The 22,788-nt window shown below is 54.7% G+C and overlaps 1 protein-coding gene across 2 annotated transcripts in view; it reads right to left on the reverse strand.

Annotated features, from left to right (window-relative positions):
* Positions 1-1,048: 1,048 nt before the first annotated feature.
* Positions 1,049-22,788, reverse strand: part of IGFN1 (immunoglobulin like and fibronectin type III domain containing 1) — a 33,093-nt gene continuing 11,353 nt past the window's right edge. Inside the window, exons 10-25 of one of the 2 annotated variants that reach the window (XM_079107423.1) lie at positions 22,310-22,478; positions 20,882-21,154; positions 19,479-19,530; positions 13,333-13,448; positions 12,757-12,881; positions 11,708-11,849; positions 11,050-11,349; positions 10,108-10,407; positions 9,408-9,581; positions 8,260-8,388; positions 6,464-6,766; positions 5,458-5,546; positions 3,897-4,092; positions 2,869-3,168; positions 1,869-2,195; positions 1,049-1,084 (exon numbers count right to left, since the gene is read on the reverse strand). In XM_079107423.1, the coding sequence (XP_078963549.1) occupies positions 1,071-1,084; positions 1,869-2,195; positions 2,869-3,168; positions 3,897-4,092; positions 5,458-5,546; positions 6,464-6,766; positions 8,260-8,388; positions 9,408-9,581; positions 10,108-10,407; positions 11,050-11,349; positions 11,708-11,849; positions 12,757-12,881; positions 13,333-13,448; positions 19,479-19,530; positions 20,882-21,154; positions 22,310-22,478 (3,009 nt within the window). In that variant the 3' untranslated portion in view covers positions 1,049-1,070. Of the gene's footprint in view, positions 1,085-1,868; positions 2,196-2,868; positions 3,169-3,896; positions 4,093-5,457; positions 5,547-6,463; positions 6,767-8,259; positions 8,389-9,407; positions 9,582-10,107; positions 10,408-11,049; positions 11,350-11,707; positions 11,850-12,756; positions 12,882-13,332; positions 15,242-19,478; positions 19,531-20,881; positions 21,155-22,309; positions 22,479-22,788 lie in introns of those variants that run through there. The other variant, XM_079107422.1, reaches the window with a different exon arrangement.

Consider the following 22,788-nt stretch of genomic DNA (forward strand, 5'->3'; position numbering starts at 1 on the left):
CCCTGAACCACTGTGACACAGAGCAGTGGGGCTACAGAGAAGGTGGGGAAGCCTCACAGGGCCTTGAGTGACGGTCACGTCTTCACGCACCTAATGGACTCATTCCCTCTGTCAGGGGCCCACATTGCAGATCCTGGGCTAAGATTCTCCCCAGCCCAGACTGTTGCTGTGACTGGGGGGACAGGCATTTGAGTTCTGTGCCCAGGGAGGGCTCCAGTCCTGCTGCTCCCAGGACGTTTGCACGATGGAAGCGTGCGGGAGGCACAGGCCAGGAGAAGGGAGGCCTCTGCCACATAGAGCCTCTAACCTTTCTCGGCTTTTCTACCCTTGCTATTAACTGTGCAGGCCTGTGCTGCAGGAAACCCCAGCTCTGACCTCATTCTTCCCTTGAACCAAAGCTCACCCAGTCTCCCAGTAGAAGCCTGGTATACATAAAACCTTTGCTTTGAAATCATTCCTACAACACACAAAATCCAAGTTAAATTGCAAAAATTTCTTAGATTTTTGGGGGCTGGGGATATAGCTCAGTTGGTAGAGCGCTTGCCTCGAAAGCATAAGGCCCTAGGTTCAATCCCCAGCACTGGGGGGAAAAAAAGAAAAAGATTCCTTAGATTTTTTTAATGAAGGAACGTACAGAAGGTGCCCCCCCATGCCCCAACATGCCCTTGATGCCCTTATCCTCTCCCAGGGCACTGACTTCTCTTACCCTTTCCTCCCTTGTTGCCACAGAGGCTCGGCTGTTCCTGCCACCCCTCCAAGGGGCCCAACCTAGCAAACAAGGAGCATCTGGCAGGTGGGTTCTCTCCAGCTCTCCAGAAGTGGAGAAGAAAGAAAAGTTCATGGGCAAGGTCTGGGAGATTTGCTGTCATCCTTTTCAGTGACTATTTGGGGTCCACCTCCTGTACCCTTCTTTTTCTTCCCCAGGGACTCCATGTCCTGCTGGCCAAGCCTCCCCAGAAGGCCCTCACTCCTGTCTTCTTGAGTCTCAGGACATGGACTCCATCCTTCAGGACTGGCTCCCCAGGCCAGTGTGGGTGTCAGTGGTGAAGCCATCCCAGGGTAAGGCGAGGCTAGGAGCTGGATTCTGCAAGACACAGGATATTCCAGCTGGTTGAGAAGGGGAAGCTGCCCATCCCACCCCTGTCCAGTGGTGAAGGCAATACAGCATGGGGCTTAGCTCTGAGGGTTCGGCCGCAGTGGGCACAGGGTCAAGTCCACAACCACCACATGCTGTCTGAGCTAGCCCTCTGGGCCACTCTAACCACCCCCAAATGCCCGCTTCTTTCTGGAACCATGTGTATCCACAAGCTGGGGCATTTGAGAGTGGCTTCCTAAGTGGCTCTGCACAGATGCCATGAAGAGATGCTCGGATCTAGTGCTGAAGGGTTATTTTTGCACAAAGGTCAATTCTGAATAACTGAAAATGTTTAGGACTTATTATTTATTTTTTCTATTCAAAATATAAGATATGTACTATTGGGAAAAAAATGTTTTCTTATAATAAATACTATTTGCTCTACTGGAGACTATAGTATGGCCCTGTGGGCACTAAATGTCCTGATCTGGACGTATTTATGAATGGTCACAGAGATGAAGCCTCTCATCTGTCATCCAGAAGCATGTGGAAGGCTACCCGGGATGCCCAGGGAGGTAGCATGTAGCCACTGAAGTCAAGAAATGCTCATGTCGTCCAAATGGGCAAGTCCAGGCCTAGGAGGGCCCGTTCACACAGAGTTAGGGAGAGAAGCCTGTCTCCTGACCCCAGCCAAGACACTCTAGAGGGGACAGCCCTGGAGGGCTCCCTGCAGGCAGGCCTCCCTTCCTGCTCCCCTGCCAGCATGGCCCACTGCCAGAGCAGCCACCCTTACCTGTGACGATGAGGGTGGCAGTGCTGACAGCCTGGCCCAGCGGGTTCTCAGCCACAGCCTTGTACATGCCACTGTCCTCAGGGGAGACGCTGGGGATGACGAGGGAGCACACGCCCAGCATGTCGGTGCTGTACGCTGTGGGGTGTCCTTCCAGGCTCTGACCATTCTTGAACCAGGTGACGTGGGGCCGGGGAGAGCCCTGCACCGCACAGGTCATGCAACACTCGCAGCCTGGAGGCAGCAGGTGGGTCCGCAGGCCCACCAGAAACCGGGGCTTCTGGCTCAGATCTGGTTCCCGGTAGCTGCGAGCCTTCACGGTGAATTTGCCTGCATGGAAACCGGGGCGACGGGGATCAGGATCAGAAAGTGAGGAAGGCCTGTCTGGGCCGAGTCTATAGAAGGTTCACGGTGCTGATCTGCATTGCCTGAGCCAGAACACATTCTCTGTGCACAGATCAGAACCCAGAGAATCCAAAGGAGTAAGAACCAACCATAATCTCTACTTATCTATGACTCCAGCTAATATTTTGGTGAAGAAATATTTTGGTGAAGATCTTTTTGTATTTTATAGAAATTAAATCATCCATCTGATTTTATAATCTTTTTCTAGTGACCTCTTTTAAGGCTCACATCTATTTGATTGTAAAATACACTTTGCTTTCAGTTACATGTTAACTTCTAAACTTATGGCTGGACTTGGCTTTGAGAATCCACCCAAAGGCACCCCAGACACCCAAACAAACACTCACAAGCCAACTTGTTCTCCCCACAGATGTAGAACCCTCCCCCAGTCAGAACACAAGGAACACCAGTAGAGGTGGCATCAGGCAGGATCTGGGAGTACCAAGCCATGACTTTGGCTCTGGTTGGCCCCAGGGTCCAGCTCATTTGGACAGGTGCTCAGCCATCTCTGCCATGGATGCCACTCCATTACCCTAGAGTTGGTGGCCTAAGCACAGAGCCTAGCTAGCTAAATTCTTCCTCTCCAGGGGATCCTCACCTCGCTGCCTGGGGAGGCACCATGGCTCGCTGGTGTCTGAGGGTCTGCTGGCTCCCAGCTCATTCTTGGCCACTACTCGGAAGTGGTACTCATGACCAGGAAGGACGCCCAGGAGGGTGAAGTGGTTGGTATGGATGCGGTCAGCTACCTGGCGCCAGGCGCCTTGTGATGAGGAGCGCATCAACACTGTGTAGTGCAGGGGAGGACCCTGGACCTCGTCTGGAGAGGGTTCCCACTGGACCGTCACCGTCCCAGGCACATTCTCCTGCAGGTGGATGGGCCCGGGTGCCTGTGGGCGTGCTATGGGAGACAGGGCAGTGGGAGACAGGGTAGAGGGAGCATGCGCTGCAGGGGACCCAGCAGGGCCTCTGGTCTCATCCCCCACAGAGCCCCCAAGTCTTCTGGAGGTCCTGGGGTTGTAATCTTGCCAGGCAGATAACTGGAACCAGAGGGCGCTTGGTCAGGGGTGTATAGTTATCTGTAAAGGGTGGAAAACCTTCTCCAAAAGAATAAGTTTTAATTCACATGAGTTTTTAGGTAAAATGACGTAGGACATGGGCAGGGCTTTCACGAAATCAAGTTACAGGCTCCCTCCATTCATCTGTTTCATCATTTCCGAATATCCAGGGACTCCTCCAGGACAGGGACTGCCTGAGAGTTACTTCAGGGGAGGGCGACATTTATCCCGTACAAGGGACCCAGACAATTCTTTCCATGGGGTCTTTCCAGTGCTGTAATGGTGGTGACCCCCTTTGCTCATTGACTCCAATCAAAGACTAACAGGTCTGGGGAGGGGATGTGGCTGAGTTGTCCCTAAGGTCCTGAGTCAGAAGAACAATTAAAGCCCTTCAGAGACCCTCCCCCTGCCCTTCTCCCTGTCTTCAAGCACAGAGGAGAGGTAGACGGCGTGCCACCTTGCACGTGCAGGCCCAGCAGAATGACGGAGACCTTCACCCAGGCAGTGAAATCTCCGTGCCTCGGTGAGTGGCCCAGCCGGGACTTGGAGCCCAGAGCCATGCCGGCCTCACCTGCCACCCTGATGAAGAAGTCGTGGGAAGCCTCCTTCCCCTGGAGGTTCTTCAGCACCACAGTGTAGCGACCACTGTCCGAGAGGCCAGCTGCAGGAATCAGAAGCTGGGTGAGGTCATCCTTGGTGATGGCCACACTTCTCTTGGGCAAGGTCAAGCCATCCTTCAGCCAGGTCACCTCAGGCATGGGGCCAGCCTGAGGGGGGCGGGTGGGGGAGGAGAGAGGAAGGAAGGGTTGAGAAGTGGAAGCTTTGTTGGAGGTGTGGAGGCGAAGACATTCCAGCTGGGCCTAAGGCAGAAGTGGTGAGAAGAGCATTCTGGGAGGGGAAATGTCGAGGTGGGCACGTGACAAGTGATGAAGTGTGTGGCGGGCAGCTGGGGGTGGCAGGGTAGGAAAGGACGCTGGACAGGCAGGCGAGGCAAAACCCCAGCACCCTCCCACGCAGACATCTGGGTCTTATTCTCTAAGCACTGAGCTGCGGCCCTAAGATGTTGAATAGGAAAACATCGCTAAATCTGGAGTCCCCTGGTGCTGGACGGGAGTGAGAAGGACCAGGTAGGGGGTGACTTGGGAATCCCTGCAATAGGGAGAGAAAGCAGGAGGGCGATGATGGCGGTCTGGTCTAGAACTGTGGTGACCCCAACTGACTGGGGAGACAGTCCAGCTGCTTAATGACCATACTGCCCACTGCCTGTGGGGCCCTCGGTGCTGGGCACACGGGGGAGGCTAACAGTAACTTATTGTTAGCCCCCGGGAGTATTCCAAGGGCTTAAGGAGTCACCAATACTTGGAAAGCACAGAGAGCAGGGATCAGACATGGTAAACACGCCGTGCGGTTTACAATGTCCTCCGGTGCCTAATGGCTAAGAACTTGTAATTTAGAGTAAGGCAGAGCTGCATTTGAATACGGCTCTGCCATTGCTGAGCCTCCCACACAGGTGATGCTGATTTCAGTAACAATAACATGATCAGAATAAAAGTAACACATACTGGGTGCTCGCCATATGTCAGGCTGTTCGTATGCTTTCAGTGGATTGATTCCTTGACTCCCCGAAACAACCCTTACCTCCATTTGAAAGAGGAGGAAGGTGAAACACAGAGAGGTTAAGGTATTTGTCCAAAGTCAGTGACAACCTTGGAATTTGAACTCGGGCAGTCTGTGCTTTAAATCACTACTGCTGTGCTGTAGTGTAGTCAGGAGGTGTCAGCATTGGTGAAAGATGATCCTGAGTCAAATACGGGTCATGGACTTGCACAGAAAGTGAGGATTAGCCACACTTCAGATCTGAGATTCAGACTCAAGTGGTGAGAAAAAGTGAGAGACCTAATTTGGAGGTGCAGTACCAGAAGGTACCATGAGAGGGGTGCGTATACTGCAGAATGGCCACCCAGCCACCAGGGATGTGCTGTGCTTCTAAGGAGGACCCTCCTCCTTCCTTCCTTACCTGTGGCCTGATTTGAGTACAGCCCAAAAAAGAACAACAAAGGAAAGAAACACAGAGCCATGTGGTTGTCTCAGCCACTCTGGGTTCCCTCCCCACACCTTCCAGATCCACTCACTTCAAAGGAGACAGGCACTCGAATGGTATCCCCAGCTCTGACCATCAGTGAGTCCTTTGTGCTGGAGTCCATGAGGAACTTGGGGCAGACTGGAACACATAAGATGACTAGTCATCTCCCTCCACAGCTGGGCCCCAGCCCCAGGTCACCAACGGCAGAGCAGAAGGGGAGGCTGGGCCAGTCTAATTGCTGCTGAGATCCCATCAGGCTGGAGGGCTCCAAAGGAGAGGTGCTGGGCAGAGGAAAGTGGGGAGGGGGAGCCCCAGGAGCTGGTGGGGACATGCTGCCAGGAGTGGCACAGGAGCTGAGGTAGGGAAGCCCCAGAGGGTTAGGGTTAGCCTCGAAGAAAAAAGTGACAAACAATCCAGCTCTTTTGTTCCATGGGTGACATAACCACCAATCTGAGACAGAAGGTGACTTGCCTGGGGTCACACCAAGTTAGAAACAGAGCCAGGACAAGATTCTGAGATTCTGGACTCCAGGTTCTGTATGCTTTTCACCGTGCTTGGCTCCATATTGTCACGTGATGACTAGGGTCAGTTGGGCTGGCCCAATGTCAACTTGGGTCAAAGACAGGTCAGCTGTTTCTAGTGACTAAGGCCCAAAAGGAAAGGCAGTTCACCTTTGATAACGGGAGCTGGGGCATGCCCCACCCTGACCAGGACCTGCCTGGGCTGAGTAGCACTTGTACCTTGGAGTCACCTGTTTCAAACCCTGGCTCTGCCTCACCCCAATGGCGAGACACTGGGAAAATGACCTGGGATCTCAATTTCCTTCTCTGTAAGTTGGGGATAAAAAAAATATTAACCTTGTTGTAAGTCGTAATGAGAAATCATTTCTAAATAGGCCTGCCTTGCCCAAGGCCTTGCACATGGGGAGTGTCAATACATGTGACTTTGTTAAGCTGGGGAAGGGGATCCTGGCTCAGCACATGCATGGTGGCTGCTCAGCAGCCCCTCTCAGGAAGCACCTGCAGGGCTTGGTGGGGGAAAGAGGTGGCACTCACCAGTAACAGGCATGGCGTGCACTACTGTGTCCAGGGTAGTGGGCTGGCCGTGACCCCCGTCATTAACTGCTGTCACCCGCACAAAGTAGCCCTCTCGGGGCCGAAGCCCCTTGATGGTGAAGGTGGTGCCTGGCACAGTGCCCACGTGGCATGGGCTCCATTGGAGACTGTCGGAGCCACACAGCTCTACCACATATCCCTGGGCTTCATCCCCATCCTGGGTATCTGGCCCCACCCAGCTCAGGGTGATGCTGGTGTGCGATGTGTCTGTGACTTGAAGATTCCGCACATGCCCAGGGGGTCCTGGATAAGCACCATGGGAATATCAGAACTGGCATCAGCCTCTCCTGATGGCGGCCACTCAGGTGGACATTTATCAGCCTTCCCATGGGAAATGGTTTCTTTGTCTTGGGGATCCTTTTACTCTGTGGCCCCGGAAGCACCTCCCTAAAACCAAACTCTGCCCCACCTTGTGCTGTAACTTTTTTTGCCCCACCTTTTGCTGTGCAAAAGATCCCAGGCCTCCTCCTCCTGAAAGCCCACCCCAATTCATCCCCCTTGTTCACCAACGTGCCAACTTCCCCCAGCCATCTCTAATTCTTGAAAACGGGGACTTTAGTTGGTGACCTCTTAGGATCCTTTATCCCTGAAGACTAGAATCCTGTGTCTTTTTTTCTGAACTGGAAGTGCCAAGTCGGAACTGCCTCTGGGCACACAGTGCAGACTTGATCTTCATCTGTTAAACAGGAACAAAACAGCCCTACCTGCCCACTGGAGGGTGGTGTTTGGGGCACACGAAAGGTATGGTGCATGTAGAAGGGAAATTGCACAGCCGTCTGGGGCTCTGGCTCTCAAGCCTGGCTACATGTTGGACTCACCCGGGGATCTTGAAAATACCGGCAGCCCTAGAGACTGTGATTTGCATGCAGCCTGGGCAACAGGACAGGAAGAGTTCCCAAGTGTTTCTTAATAAATTCCTAGTGAAGTTTGGAAAGCATTTGTCTAGGGCAGTGCTTCTCAACCTTGAATTTGTATACAAATCACCTGGGAATGTTGTTAAAGACACAGATCTGATTCAGTAGGTCAGAGGTGAAGTCTAAGATTCTGCATTTCTAGTAAGTTCCCTGGTGATGCTGCCCAGACTTTGCTCAGTAGCAAGAATCTAAGAAATGTAGCCCAGTGGTAGAGCACTGGTCCAGCACGTGTGAGGCCCTGGGTACAATCCCCAGCACCGCTCCCCCCCAAATCTAGGAAATGTAGTGACCCTTGTGGATGCTACCCTGACACACGCCTGTCCCGTGTGCTGTCTCCGTTTCCATTGCTGATAATAGAGAGTAGTCAATAGAGTAGAGATTTTGACTATTTGCCAGGAAAAGATGCACAAGCCAATTCTCCTCCCCTGTCCCTCCGTTCCACATTCTGCCCTTCCTAGGACTGAAATGTAGATGCACCTTCAACAATTAAGTTTATAAAATGTTCTCTTCCTAATGGATTCATTCAAATAGACTGCCACCTAGCCAACTTGGGGACTGACCTGCCCAGAGGCCAGAGAGCAAGTGACATGGTCTTGGGAAGGAATCTTCTAGTTCTCGCTGTCTGACTTCTGGGCTTGTTTGATTTCAGTTTAGGGCCCCTAAGATATGCTCCCCAGTGACCTTTTAACCCTTACCTTCCAGCCCTCCTGGCCATTTTCTCCTACCTGTGACCTCCTGTCCTGTCCTGTCCGACCAGGCTTCAGAGCCATCTCATGCTCACTACCCACCCCACCACCACCCTTGGGTTGATGTCCTACTCACTCATAGGGTCTCGGGCAAAGACAGCATCAGATGGGGGCCCAGGCTCTCCAAGGCCCGAGGGGGCCACTGCTGTGACCCGGAACTCGTACTGACAGCCCTGCCGCACATCGTCCACAGTGCACTTCCTCTCTGTGAAGAGACACCCCACGTTAGTCCCACCCTGGGGGGACCAGGAGATTCACATGCAGCTCAGTGCTTCCAAGTTCGAAAGAAGGCCAATCTGGGGCTCTAATACATCCCTCCTCAACTGGCCAGCCAGATGTGGCTCAGTTCTCTCCAAGGTGAAAAGATGTTGGAGTCCCAAATCCCTATCTGGTTCTGCCACTAATTTGCTGAAGTCCCTTAATCTCTCCAGATGCTGCTTCCTTAGAGAGCTGTTTTATTTAAATGAGGTCAAATCAGTAGTAAGACTGGGAGGGTGACCTTCCTTTAGTTCCCTCTCTCCGGAGATGGGGATATAAAGCCCTGAGAGGGTTCTGCTCCTAAGTGGTTCAGCCGCAACCTGAAGCCAATCTCCTGACTCCCTCTCTGAGCCCCTTCTTTCCTCCACAAACTTGGCTTCCACAGCATGCAGAATGCAGAAATGCAAAGGGTCACAGGATTCCTTAGCATCTGCCCAACCCTGTGGCTTTTCCAAGTTCTTTCTGATCTCAGAAAGCAGTTGGTTCTTAAGAATCTACTGAACGGGGCAGAGGACCCTTCTCTCTACTTGTGGAAACTGAGAGCTAGAGAAGAGGACTGCCCAAGGCCAAGGCCAGAAGCAGAGGGGCCAGGACTAACACCTTCATCTCTGACTCCAGCCCAGGACTTCTGCAAAATGGGGTTCCTCAACCTCAGCACTAGTGGTGTTTCTTGCCAGGTGGGTCTCTGGTTCCGTGGGGAGCAGGGGAGGTCTTGCTATTGTAGGACAGTTAGCAGATCCCTGGCCTCTTCACATTAGATCCCAGCATCATCTACTCCCCACTCAGCTGTGACAATCGAAAATGGCTCCAGATATGGCCAAATGTCCCCTCAGGAAACAAAACCACCCTAGATGAGACCTACTCTATTTATCCCATTTGGACTGGCAATGCCAGGCTCCTATGCCAAGGGGGGTCTAAGGTGACTTGGAGCCAGTGCAGTGAAGAGCATCCCTCAGGCTGGCTCACCAGACATGGGCTGGTCGTTGACTGCTGTCCAGGTGTTGCTCCCCTTCTTGCGCTTCTCAACCAGGTAGCCCAGGATGTGGGCACTGCCAGGGCCCCGAGGTGCTGTCCATGTGAGAGTGATGCCCTGACTGGAGGCTGACAGAATGGCCGGGGTAGAAGGGGGCCCGGGGGTTGCTGGGGGAGAGAAGGTGAAGGTCAAGCAGAGGCTGAGACAAGGTGCCAGATCATCCAGGTGGTGGGGTAGAAGACACAGAGCATCTGGGAGTAGGGCCACACCCTATTCTTTCCTGGGACTATAGGGACTGAACTAGCTTGCTCTGAGACACTGTTCTGGCTGCTCTGGGGCAGGAATGATAGGTCTCAGAGTCTAGAACCAGGCTCAAGATCCCTCAGCCTCAAGTTCCCTGTTACGATATTCCAGACTAGGATTGTATGATGGAGAAGGAGGCTAGCCCCTACTCAGGCCCTGAGAGAGCAGGCTGTGTGTCTGTCTCTCACTCCCATAGACCCCATCAATCTTATTTCCTGACCTGGCTGCCAGATCCCAAATCAAGCTGAGTTGAGGAGTCACCACTGGGCTTTAGAAGGGCCTTAAGGCACAAGCCAGTGTCCTTTAGCCACAGGGGCAGAACTGCTTGCCCTCTGGCCCAATGGGGATCTAAGAGTGTTCCCCACCGCCAGCCCCGGCCCATTCTCTCACCCTCAGGAGCCACCAGCACCTCCGCAGACTCCAGGGCCTCCCCAGCCCCCTCCGAGGTCACGGCTCGCACACGGAAGGTGTACTTCCTGCCCTGCTCCACACCGGCGTCGGTGAAGGTAGTGCTATCAGCGGGGGGTTCGCCCACCTTCAGCCATGTGCTCCTGCCAGCCTGTCGCCTCTCCACCACGTAGTGCTCCACAGCCCGGCCCCCATCGTCCTTCGGGGGCCGCCAGCGGAGGCGGACACCAGCCCTGTGGCCATCCTGCACCTCCAAGGGGCCCTGTGGAGGCTGAGGCTTGTCTGGGGACCCACGGAGAGGAGCAGGAGGAGAAGGGGGTCAGAGAAGTCGGAAGGAGGCTGTGTTGGTCTTCCCCCTCAATAGTGGGCAGGCCTGCAGTGGGATGGACTGCCCAGAGAGCCTTGGGCACTACCCAGAGGTTCACAGATTTCCTGAGACAGGCAGATGTCCCTGGTCTCCACCTCCCCAACGCGCACACACACACACACACACACACACACACACACACACACACACGCACGCACACACACATGGATGTACCATGGAATGCTTTAGCCTGTGCCAGCCCCATTGGGTGGCTCAGCCCCCTGGACACAGCAGTCCTTTGTTGATGGCACCACTCAAGCTGGGGGCCACAGTCTCACTCCAGCAACCTCCCTAGCACCCAGTGTGTTGGGGTTCACAGAAGAATAACCAGGTCCTCCCCCAGCAGGAGCCCAGCCCCTGTTCACCCAAACTGCATCTTCCTACCCAGTATGGGGATCAGAGAGAGGACAGGTAGGGGTGGCTTTGGCTGGAAAACAGCATGCAAAAGAGGATCAGAGCCAGCAGAGACCACATCCCAGACCTGCCCTGGCTGGGAGGGAGAACCTGGATCTCTGGGACCCTCGGGCCTCAGATGGGGTGAAGGCGGGGGTTGGCACCTAGGACTTGCAGGGTGAGCTCAGCCTGCACAGAGCCTCCCTCGCTCCTTAGCATCACGCTGTACTGGCCACCGTCCTTTCTGCCCGCGCTGGGAAGGCACAGCCGTGTGTAGCCATCCCCGAGGGCCACCCGGGCCCCCCTGCTGCTGCTGCCCACCACCTCGGCCCCATCCTTCCTCCAGGTGGCCTGAACAGGGAGGTGGCTCTGGAAGGGGATCTTCATTGTCACTGGCTTCCCAGCCTTGACCACCAGTGGCTCTCTCAGTTTCTCTGTCACATCTGGAGCAATTATGGGAGGATCTAGAGGAAAAACAGGGCAAGGGAGTCAAAGAAGACCAGATACCGGGTCCCTGGAAACTGAAAAGAACCCAGAAGGGAGGTTGAGCTACGAGTGGGGAACCCCATATCCCATCTCATGAGGACGAAAAAGGGAAATGGGCTTTGAAGCAGGAAGGACCAGGGTGAGATCTCACAAAGGACTTCCTAGCAAGGAAGGAGATAAGATGCTGGAAGAGGGAGAGCTTGAGTTGGTTTTATAAATCATCTTCTTAGACTGAAAAGGCTGAAGACTGGTTACAAACATTTCAGGGGTTTCAAAGTAAAGCGCATCTGCTTTTTCAGAGACTGCAGGACAGGTAAGGACAGGGGTGGGCCTTACCCTGGACCGTCAGGGTGGCCTCGCTCTGCTGGTTGCCAGCTACAAAGGTGTACCTCCCGGCCTGGGTGCCCTGCACGCGGTCAATGAGGAGTCTGTGCACCAGCCCATCTTGTTCAAAGATGACCCCATCCTGGGCAGTGAGCTGGAGACAAGGGCCACAGCAGGAAACAGTCATTCCCACCCCAACTTTTTCCTCCAGGCTGGCTCACCAGCGCCCTCTGCTGGTGCAGTTGCTGGAAGCCCATTGATCGCTATAGGCTCAACAGTGCGCTAGCTCAGGCAAGTGCTTGGTACCTCATTTAACTGTCACAATGACCTTTTCAGCTAGGTAGTATTAGCCAGGCACAGTGGTGCACACCTGTAATCCCAGGGACTTGGGGGGCTGAGGCAGAAGGATCACAAGTTTGAATCCAGCCACAGTAAGTTAGTAAGGCCCTAAGCAACTTATTGAGACCCTGTCTCAAAATAAAAAATAAAGAGAGCTGGGGATGTGGCTCAGTGGTAAAAGCCCCTCTGTGTTAAATCTCCAGCACCCCCCCACACAAAAAAAGTAGTATTATTAGTTCCATTTTATAAGTGAGGAACTTGTCTGAAGTCACATAACTGGGTATCTGGAGTCAGGTCTCACTGATAACCAGTTATGCAACTTTGCCATGTGCTCTGAACCACTGTGCTGTCTCCTCCTGACATGACAGCTATGACAGAACACAGAGGGACTGCAAGACTGACGGAAGAGCCCCTTAGTTGGGATGGGAAGGTGCACTCGTATGAAGTCTTGAAGGATGGATGGAACTCGGTAGGCGCAGGTGTAGGGGAGACATTTTGGGTGGTGGAAGAACCAGGGCTATGCCGGGGGAGTGGCTGGCCCCGCCTTCATTTACGATTGTTTAATTTTAAACACACCAAGTTGCTGGCTATTTAAGCTTCTCTCAAGCTGGGTACATAGTAAAATTAAGAGTGAACAATTTATCTCTGCTTTGTCCCTGTCCCCCCACCTACCCACAGGCACCCACACTGGTTGGTAAAGAGAAGGTGTGAGGGGACATTACCTTGACTCCATCCTTAAACCAGACACCAGGTCCCAGGTCACTGGTGAGGGTACAGGAGAGTGTGGCGGCCTCCCCCAGCTGCACCTCTGTGTCAGCCAAGCCCTGAGAGAAGTAGCCCTTGGGACCTGGAGAGACACATGGGGAGTCCTCAAGGCCCAGCCTCCCTGGCCATGGGCTTCACTGCACCCTGGGGGGCTGCCATGGTCCTGCCCACTGGGCTCCACTAGTGTCAACACAGCTAAGTCCCCCCTTTTCTCATCAGGACCTAGGCTGCTGCAGGGACCCTGAGTCACACAGATGGGAAGTCCTGGTCACCCACAGAAAATTAAGCCAATAACTCTGGTATTTCAGTCATAGCATTTTAAGAGCAGGTACCCCGGAGGCCTCTGAGCCTCACGTATCCTGGAGTCAGTTTATACAAAGAGGAAGTCAACATTTACTGAATTTGCAAGAGGTTCCTGAAAACAGGGGTGCTGGCAGCTCTGAATTCCTGGGGCTGGGGGCAGAATTGGGACTGGTCCAGGCATCCCAGTGTCCAGGAAGCTTCTCCTTGGCTCTATCCCATGGGATACCTACCTCGGGCCTTTGGGGAGAAACCGCCAGCGTTGGGCTTGTATCTGGATCTGGAACTCTGCGTGGCACTCCACCCCTCGCCGAGGATGTCCGACCTGCTGTCTTTGGCACTTTTCCTGCTGCCGAGATGTCTGGTGCCCTGGCTCTCATCTTCACTCTTCACCCCCAGGTGCTCTCCGTTGTCACTTCCAGGTGGCTGCCTCCTGCCTCTGGCCTCCTCTGTGCCCTGCCTCTTGGCTGCCTCAACCCCAGACTCTGCCTGATACCTGCTCCCTTGGAGACCTGGCCTCCTGCCTGACCTGCCAGACTCTTCTGCCTCCCATCCTTCATACTCCTTTAGGGCTCTGGGACCTTGGCCTTTGTCATTCTCAGCCCCGCAAAACGCCTGCTCCTCAAGAGACCCCCTTCCTCCTCGCTGTCCTTGGCCTAACTGAGAGCCTGAGTCCTGGATCCTTCCTGATCTACCTCCAGAACCTTTTCTGCCAAAGGAATCATCTAAGCCATTTCTGGATCCCTGAAGTCTGGACTCCCCAGGTTTGGGGGCAAGACCATCCCCCCACCCTGTGGCATTCCCCTTGCCTAGGCCACCTGAGTCCTCTGCACCACCAGACCCGCCCCTTCTAGAACTTGAACCTTTGCTCTCCAGAGACCGTGGGCCTTGACGTCCACCAGCAGCCTCATGGCCTGGTGCATGTTCCCTGCCTCTAGAGTCCTCTAGCCCCTCATGGGTTCCCTGGAAAAGGGAATCTTTCTCCTGCCAAGAACCGCGGGCCATGGAGCCTGGGAGTTGGTTCCCAGCATATGTGCTGCTTTGGCCAAACTCCTGATCTTCCCGGCCTGGGCCCCAAGCTCGGCTCACTCCTGGCCCATCAGCAGGCCCTGACACTGACTTGCCTCTTCCCCCAAGTGTAGAGCTGCTGTCCACAATCTGCCCTGCCCCCAGTGAGCTACCAGAACCTGCTCCCGTCCTTCTGCCTCCTGGTAGTGAGTCCCTACCTCCTTGGGGTGCTTCTCCCCATGGGCCAGCCACCCCGCCCTTGTCCACGGTCCCTGACCCTGCTTTCCTGAAGTCCTGTACATGTCCAGACTCCAGAGAAGCTGTGCCTGCCCAGATCTCACCCTCCACTGACTTTCTACCATCAAGAAACCGAAAAGTCCCCAAATCCCCTGCTTGGCCTGTAGAGTCACCTTCCCCTCTAGGAGCAACTCTGTGCCCAAGAGACCCTGGGATCCCAGAACCATCTTGCCACTCTCCAACACTTGATGTTCCTTTGGAACAAACAGCCCCAGAGGCTTCAGGAATCCCTGAGGTTCCATAGCCCCCGAGACTGTTCTTGGAGCCCCTTCCATCTGAAAGAGTCCGTGGCCTTCCCTGTGGCCCCAGCATCCCTAGGCTGGAGGGGCTGTCCCTGTGTGCTGCACCATCTACAGTACCCGGCAATCCAGGCACCCCTGAGCCTACCCCAGAGCCTGCCCCATGTGCAAGCCCCCTTCCCCTGCCCTTTTCTGGACCATCATTGGAGCCTGTGCCACTCTCTGATGCTGACCAATACCCTGCCCCCTCCCCCATGGCTTTGTGGTCTCTGGGTCCTGCATCGTGTCTCCTTCCAGTCAGTGAGCCTGGTGCTCCAAACTTCCCGGAACCATCTCCATACTGCGTCTCGCCCTCAGGCCCCACCTCCGCAGATCCTCCTGAGCCTCCCCGGTAACCGCCCTCATCCCCTGACCCCATTCTTCCAGCTCCCCTTACACCATCCCTAAAACCTGCCTCACTCCATGACAAAGCATCCCCAGAATGCTCCAAATCACCCCTATAACTGGCCTCACCCGCTGACCCCAAGTCCCTAGGACCTCCAACCCCACCCCTATAACCTGCCTCACCTGCTGGCCCCATGTCCCCAGGACCTCCAACCCCACCCCTATAACCTGCCTCACCTGCTGACCCCATGTCCCCAGGACCTCCAACCCCACCCCTATAACCTGCCTCACCTGCTGACCCCATGTCCCCAGGACCTCCAACACCCCTGTAACCTGCCTTTCCCCCTGACCTCATGTCCCCAGGACCTCCAACCCCACCCCTATAACCTGCCTTTCCTGCTGACCCCATGTCCCCAGGACCTCCAACCCCACCCCTATAACCTGCCTCACCCGCTGACCCCATGTCCCCAGGACCTCCAACCCCACCCCTATAACCTGCCTCACCTGCTGACCCCATGTCCCCAGGTCCTCCAACCCCACCCCTATAACCTGCCTCACCCACTGACCCCATGTCCCCAGGACCTCCAACACTCCTGTAACCTGCCTTTCCCCCTGACCCCATGTCCCCAGGACCTCCAACCCCACCCCTATAACCTGCCTTTCCTGTTGACCCCATGTCCCCAGGACCTCCAACCCCACCCCTATAACCTGCCTCACCCGCTGACCCCATGTCCCCAGGACCTCCAACCCCACCCCTATAACCTGCCTCACCCACTGACCCCATGTCCCCAGGATCTCCAACACCCCTGTAACCTGCCTTTCCCCCTGACCCCATGTCCCCAGGACCTCCAACCCCACCCCTATAACCTGCCTTTCCTGTTGACCCCATGTCCCCAGGACCTCCAACCCCACCCCTATAACCTGCCTCACCCGCTGACCCCATGTCCCCAGGACCTCCAACCCCACCCCTATAACCTGCCTCACCCGCTGACCCCATGTCCCCAGGACCTCCAACCCCACCCCTATAACCTGCCTCACCCGCTGACCCCATGTCCCCAGGACCTCCAACCCCACCCCTATAACCTGCCTCACCCGCTGACCCCATGTCCCCAGGACCTCCAACCCCACCCCTATAACCTACCTTTCCGCCTGACTTCATGTCCCCAGGACCTCCAACCCCACCCCCGTAACCTGCCTTACCCGCTGACCCCATGTCCCCAGGACCTCCAACCCCACCCCTGTAACCTGCCTCACCCCCTGACTTCATGTCCCCAGGACCTCCAACCCCACCCCCGTAACCTGCCTTACCCACTGACCCCATGTCCCCAGGACCTCCAACCCCACCCCCATAACCTGCCTTACCTCCTGACCCCACGTCCCCAGGACCTCCAATACCACCCCCATAACCTGCCTTACCCGCTGACCCCATGTCCCCAGGACCTCCAACCCCACCCCCATAACCTGCCTTGCCCACTGACCCCATGTCCCCAGGACCTCCAATACCACCCCCATAACCTGCCTCACCTCCTGACCCCATGTCCCCAGGACCTCCAACCCCACCCCTATAACCTGCCTTACCTCCTGACCCCATGTCCCTAGGACCTCCAACCCCACCCCCATAACCTGCCTTGCCCGCTGACCCCATGTCCCCAGGACCTCCAACACCCCTATAACCTGCCTCACCCTCTGACCCCATGTCCCCAGGACCTCCAATACCACCCCTATAACCTGCTTTTCCCCCTGACCCCAAGTCCCCATGACCTCCAGCCCCACCCCTATAACCTACCTTTCCGCCTGACCCCATGTCCCCAGGACCTCCAACTCCACCTGCCTCACCCCCTGATCCCACATCCCCAGAACCTCCAATACCACCCCTATAACCTGCCTTATCTGCTGGTGCCATTCCTCTGAGGCCTCCTAAGCCATCTCTAAAGCCTGACTCCTCCCCTGGCCCTGTTCTTCCAGACCCAAGATCCTTTGACCCTACTCCATAAGCTGTTCTGCTCCCAGTCCCCTGAGACTTGGGAATTTCAGGCCCATCCCCATAAGCCAGCATATCACCAGGCCCATGTGCCCACGGGCTCTCAGAAGCAGCCCCAGCATGAGGAACTAATGTCTCAGGATGCCTGGAATTGTCCCAAGTCCCTGTTCCAGTTCCAGAGGCCCTGGTGCCAAGGCCCCTGGTCCTATCTCCATCACCCTCTTTTCCCCCTACTCTCAAAGACCCTGGCTCCATGGCTCCTGGACCCATTCCATCTTCATAACTCCCTTCTCCAAAGGTCCCCAGGGCCCCTGAGGCTCTGAGGCCCCCATAATCTCTAGTCTGACCCCAAGGCCTTGTTGTTCTAGACCCCCCTGGTTCTGCTTTCACATGTCCCTCCCCAATAGTCTCCACCATTCCAGAGGCCTTGAGACCACCTCTACCCACAGACCCCACTGTCCCAGGACCCCCTAACCCACCATCAGAACAGTACCCTCCCACAGAGTCTATTTGCCCCTGGCCCCTGGGTGCACCCCAATTCTGGGCTTCATCCATGGGCATTCCATCAGGTCCTCCTGAGCCATTCCTAAGACCAGCTCTGTTCCCAGACCCATAGCCTACAGGACCATGATGATCTTTATTTCCAGTCCACATTTCCCCAGGTTCCCCTGGGCCATGCCTATAAGTAGCCCCTTCCTCAGACTCTGTTCTCACAGGTACTCCAGAGGTGACTCTAAAACCAGTACCATGACCAGACCCCATTTCCCCTGGCACTTGTGAGCTATCTCTATAAGATCTATTTCCAGGACCTATTCCCTTAAAATACCCGGAGCCATCGACATTCCTAGATTCCCCTCTCCCCCTACCTCCTGGGCCATACTCACAGCCCATCTCACCTCTGGGTCCTTTTTCTCTGGAGCTGCCTGACCCATTCCAGGATTCTGATTCAGACCCTATTGCCCTGGGATCTCTTAATCTTTCTGCATCTCCTTGTGTCCCCCCAGACTTTGGAACACCCAGGCCTGGAGACCTAAGTAACCTGTGACTTCTGTCATCTATCCCCTGAACAGACTCCATTGGCCCAGCTGCCTGGGCACCAATTATACCCTCTTCTCCTCTACTGGACCCCACCACTCCAGGTCCAAGGTGGGCCCCAGTCTTTCTGAGACTGGACCCTGTGTCGTCCCAGAGACCTGTGCCCCTAGACTGTGTTCTGCTGGGGTCCCCTGCTTCCTTCTGCCCTTCTGTCCAGCTATGGGGAGACTGGAGGCTTCTGGAGCTATCCACTGTCCTGCCCAAGGCCCCAGCTGTGAACTGGCCACCCCTTCCCTGGAGTTCATGTTGGCCACCTTCCCAGTCTTCAAGATCTCCTGGGCCTCCAGAGCCAGCTTGGTAGCTCCTTCCCACATCTACAGTCTTCCCTGGCCTTTGATTATCTGCCTCCTGTCGTGAACCCTCAGCTTCGACCTCAGGACTCCTGCCTCCAAGAAGAAATTTCCTGTCTCCAGATAGTGATGGTTCTTGAGGATACTTGCCTCCAGATGTCTTTCCTGGATACTCCCCTGACTCCCAGTTGCCCACAGCTTCCCAATGGTCAGCATCTCCACTTCCCTGGGAACCCCGAGATTCAGGGCCCATTCCAGCCTTGGAGCCAAAACTTCTTCCTCCAGGAAACTCCAGGGCACCAGGGCCTTCTGTCCCATTGTCTCCAGCTTCCTGCAGACCAGTTTTGCTAGCCCAAACTGACCTTGCTGCTCCTCTCCCCCTTTCCCTACTCAGACCATCTCCTCCCTCCATCTTATCCAGGTGATCTCCAGCCAAAATTTTCTCCCTTCCCACCCCTTTTGACCAAGACCTCTCAGGATCAGATTGGGGTCCCTGCAGGACTTTCTTTCCTGTTCCAGGTCCCAAATGAGTGTCCCAGAGCTGTTCTTGGCCACGTATGTCCAGCTGACTGCCATTGACCTCTCTGGGCTGCTTTCCTTCCCTGCTGCTCCCTAGTCCTCCAGCCTGAGAGTGACCGGACCCAGCCTCCCAGCCCCCTGCTGTTCCCCAGCTTCTTCCTCCTTCACCATCTCTGCCATGACCTTCAAGTTGTCTTTCCATGAACTCCAACCCTGATTCCGGACCTTCTCCCTGTAGATGAGACCTCTCTGGAAAGCTTCCACCCCAGTCTCCCTCTAGATGGGGCTGATTGTCCCTAAGAAGAGTGACTCTACTTTGCTCTGTTTCTAGAAAGCCCTTTCTGCTCTGTCCAGGGCCCCAGGCTGAGTCATCTGTCCCTTCATCCTCCATCGAGGAGTAGCCATGTCTACCAAGGCCACCCCTGTCTGAGCCTTCTGTGAGTTGGAGACCAGAAGCAGGCCCTGTCCCTTCTAGAAAGTCACCCATGGTGCCCTGTCTCCTGGGCTTCCCTCCCTGGCCACTGATGCCTCTCAAGTCTTCTGCATCTGAGGCCTGAGTTCCTGGTGTCTGCAGTTGGTGGTCAGCATTTTTGGTCTGCAAGTCTTTATCCTTCCCAGCTTCCGTGACATATCATGCACGTGGGAGGTCAATGGCCCCATAGAGAGACAAGAGAAAAGACCAAAACTCCTGTTAAATCAGACCAAAGCACCTGTCTGACCTGACTCTTTTGCCTGACCTGACTCCTTTGCCCGACCCTCAGTTTCCCAAGTAGAAAACAAGCTGACCATCTGAGAAGGAAGCCAAGATGTTCCAGAGATTGTTGGATAAATCCCATCTCCGTCTCCCTGACCCTGTACCCACATTCCACCCCACATGCTTCATGACATAACATGACACATAAGTACATAAGCCAAAAGTCATTTGCTTATCAAACTGCCACAAGAAGTTGCATGGTATTTAAAAGATCCTCTTGCCCTGTCCCCTGCCTCATATCTGTACAATTTATAGTTTTCCAGATTCCAGTTCCAAGGGAGATGTAAGGGTTCTCTCTGGTCTGGCCCAGACTCTCCTCATCCACACCGAACCTGGGCCAATGTTTCAAGCCCTGTGCAGAGCCCTAGGGCCATCTTGGGTCTGTGTTCCCAGAGTAGTTTCAAGAGACCCAGGAGAACAGAGGCAGTGGAGGAGAATTGTTCTGGCCATGAGAAGACTGCATTGCAGAAGTAAGAATGGATCTAAGGAGGGCTGAGGGGGTGGCTCAGTGGCAGAGTGCTCACTGAGCATGTAGGAGGCCATGGATTTCATCCCCAGCACCACAAAAAAGAAAGTGAATAAGGAGGAGGTGGAAGTGTAGGAGGAGGGGGATGGGGAGGAGGAGGAAGGGGGAAGAGAAAAAAAAGAAGAAGAAAAGAAGGGGAGGAAGAAGAAGTGAAAGAAAGAATAAAGAAGCAGATTGTATCCCCAGGCATGGTGGCACACACCTGTAATCCCAGCATCTCAGGAGGCTGAGGCAGAAGGATTGTACATTTGAGGACGGCCTCAGCAAATTTGTTAAGGCTCCAAGCAAACAGCAAGACTATGTCCCAAAATAAAAAATAAAAAGGACTGAGGACGTATGTAGCTCAGTGGTAAATGTGCCTGGATTTGATCCCCAGTATGGAAAGACGTGCACACATGCGTGTGCATGCACACACACACACACACACACACACACACACACACACACACACACAGGATATAATACATCTGGCATTAGTAGATGCAGGGGTGGGGGTGGAGCCAAAAAGGTGTCTGTTAGGAAAAGGAAAACAATTTTTAAAAAGGATAGCTCTAAGGACCCTTCCTTATTCTGAGTGGGGGAATGAGCCAAAAGCAAATGACTGACCAGAGGAAACCCCACTGCTCTGACCTTGACCGCGAGGCCTTGCCTTGGCGGAGGCGGGGAAAGACAGAGGTATGACCACTCACCTCCAACCACCAGCCAGGCGCTAGAAGCATGGAGCCCGGTACCCAGTGAATAGAGGCCCATGTCTGAGAACTGGGCCCCCCTCACCACCAGCCGGTGGGTCAGACCATCAGGTGACACAGATACTTCATATTTGTCACTGAGCCGGAGTGGCCGGTGCTGGAAATGCCAGGCAGCACTGGGACAGGGGTTGGAGAGGGTACATTCAAAGACTGCGTCACCGTGCTCTTCACAGTGGGCCTCAGCCAGCGGGACCACCACTCTGGGGGGGATGGCTGCGGGGTAAACAGGAGTGGGAATGTCAGCTTGGCAGCAAGATGTAGTGTGACCCGATGCAGAGGCTTGGATTCAGGAACCCGGGTTCAGATCAGCTTAGCCACAAACTCCCTGTGTCACCTGGGATGGGTCACCTCCTTACCCAGGGTATCAGTCCTCCACATGTAAAATAAGGGGTATAGTTAGGGTGTGATCCTCTGAGGCCTTGTTCAGCTCTGGAATTCTGTAAATCTAAACCCGGAAGTTCTATCTGGAGCGAGATGGACCCATGAAGGAAACCAGTACACGGAGACCCAGTGCTTTCTGGATGTCACCTGCTAATCCTTATGACCATTTCTGAGGTAGGTATTATTCATTCCTTTTTGCAAGTGAAGAAATGGAGGCTTAAAAAACCAAATGACTTCACAGACAAGAGGTGACCTGCTAGGATTCACATGTAGGTCTGGTGACTTCGAAGCCCAGACCTGTGTCACTATGTCTTTCCTAGGCTTTTGAAAGCCATCTGGGCCCCTCAAGCCTGCTGGATGCCTCACTTCCTTCTCTTTCCTCAGTTGTTCAGCCATGTTCTTTATGGTCCATCCACCCAAAGCTCCCTCCCTCCCCCAGGCCTCTCCTTGTCCTTCCAAGAGCCCCGGGGGGTGTCAGGTGCTGTGTGGTGATGTGGACACGGGTCCTCGAGGGTATGGAACAAGGCTTGATGAGGAAGGATGAGCAACACCCCAGGTTGTGGGGTGTGAGGAGCAGCAGAAAGGAAGAGACCTATACAGAGCACAAGGGCACCTACCCCAGGCTCACTAAGGAGTTGTGGGAGCTGAAGACATGCGTCCCGAAGGAGTAAAGTTATGACAAGAGGCTATGAAATCAGTTTGGGTGTGATCAGAAAATAACCAGCTCTTGCAGAAGATGTGTAGGCAGGGGCATGACATGCATGTTGTGTGTCCATGACTGTAACTCAGTGGAGCCAGCTCAGCATGAACAGAAGACAGCATAGACTAAGGCCGAGCCTCATCATTTAAATACCTGGGTGTGCATCCCTTTCCCCAATTGTCTTCGCAATGGGGCCGTGTCACATCTACCCCCTCACGTGCCACTGAAATCAACACCACTCCTAAAAGATCTCCCTCATTCAAATTTACGCATTGTAGACCACTCACCACTGGCCTCCAGTTCTGTGGAGAAGACCACGGTATCCTCCACCTTGACCTGGTAAAGGCCAGCATCCTCAGGCCGCACGTCCAGGATCTGGAATTGGTAGCGTTTCCCCAGCCGCCTCAGACAGTGCTTGGTCTGGTTGTCAAAGCCATAGGGGATCATCTCACCATCCTGCCACCAGAGAAGGAAGAGGGGTGGTTCAGGGACTCAGTGGGTCCCCAGAACCTCCTGCCCAGCCCCACTCTGGCTACAACCAGCCGTTTTCTCCCTCTGGCCCAGGCCACAAAAAACGTGGTCCTGGACTATAAAGGGCATGGAGGGGCAGGGCAGAGAGCAGGGCCTGGCGGGCCTTAAATGGGTGTGTGGAAATACATGCTGTAGGAATGCTGTGCTTCTTACCATGGAAGGGAAGCCGACAAGGGTATGCGGAGGCACGAGACTGCTGATTCGGCTCAGGCTGGGAGGAGTTACCACCCAAAGC

The sequence above is a fragment of the Sciurus vulgaris genome (genome assembly GCF_902686455.1).
Source record: "Sciurus vulgaris genome assembly, chromosome: 12".
NCBI lineage: Eukaryota > Metazoa > Chordata > Mammalia > Rodentia > Sciuridae > Sciurus > Sciurus vulgaris.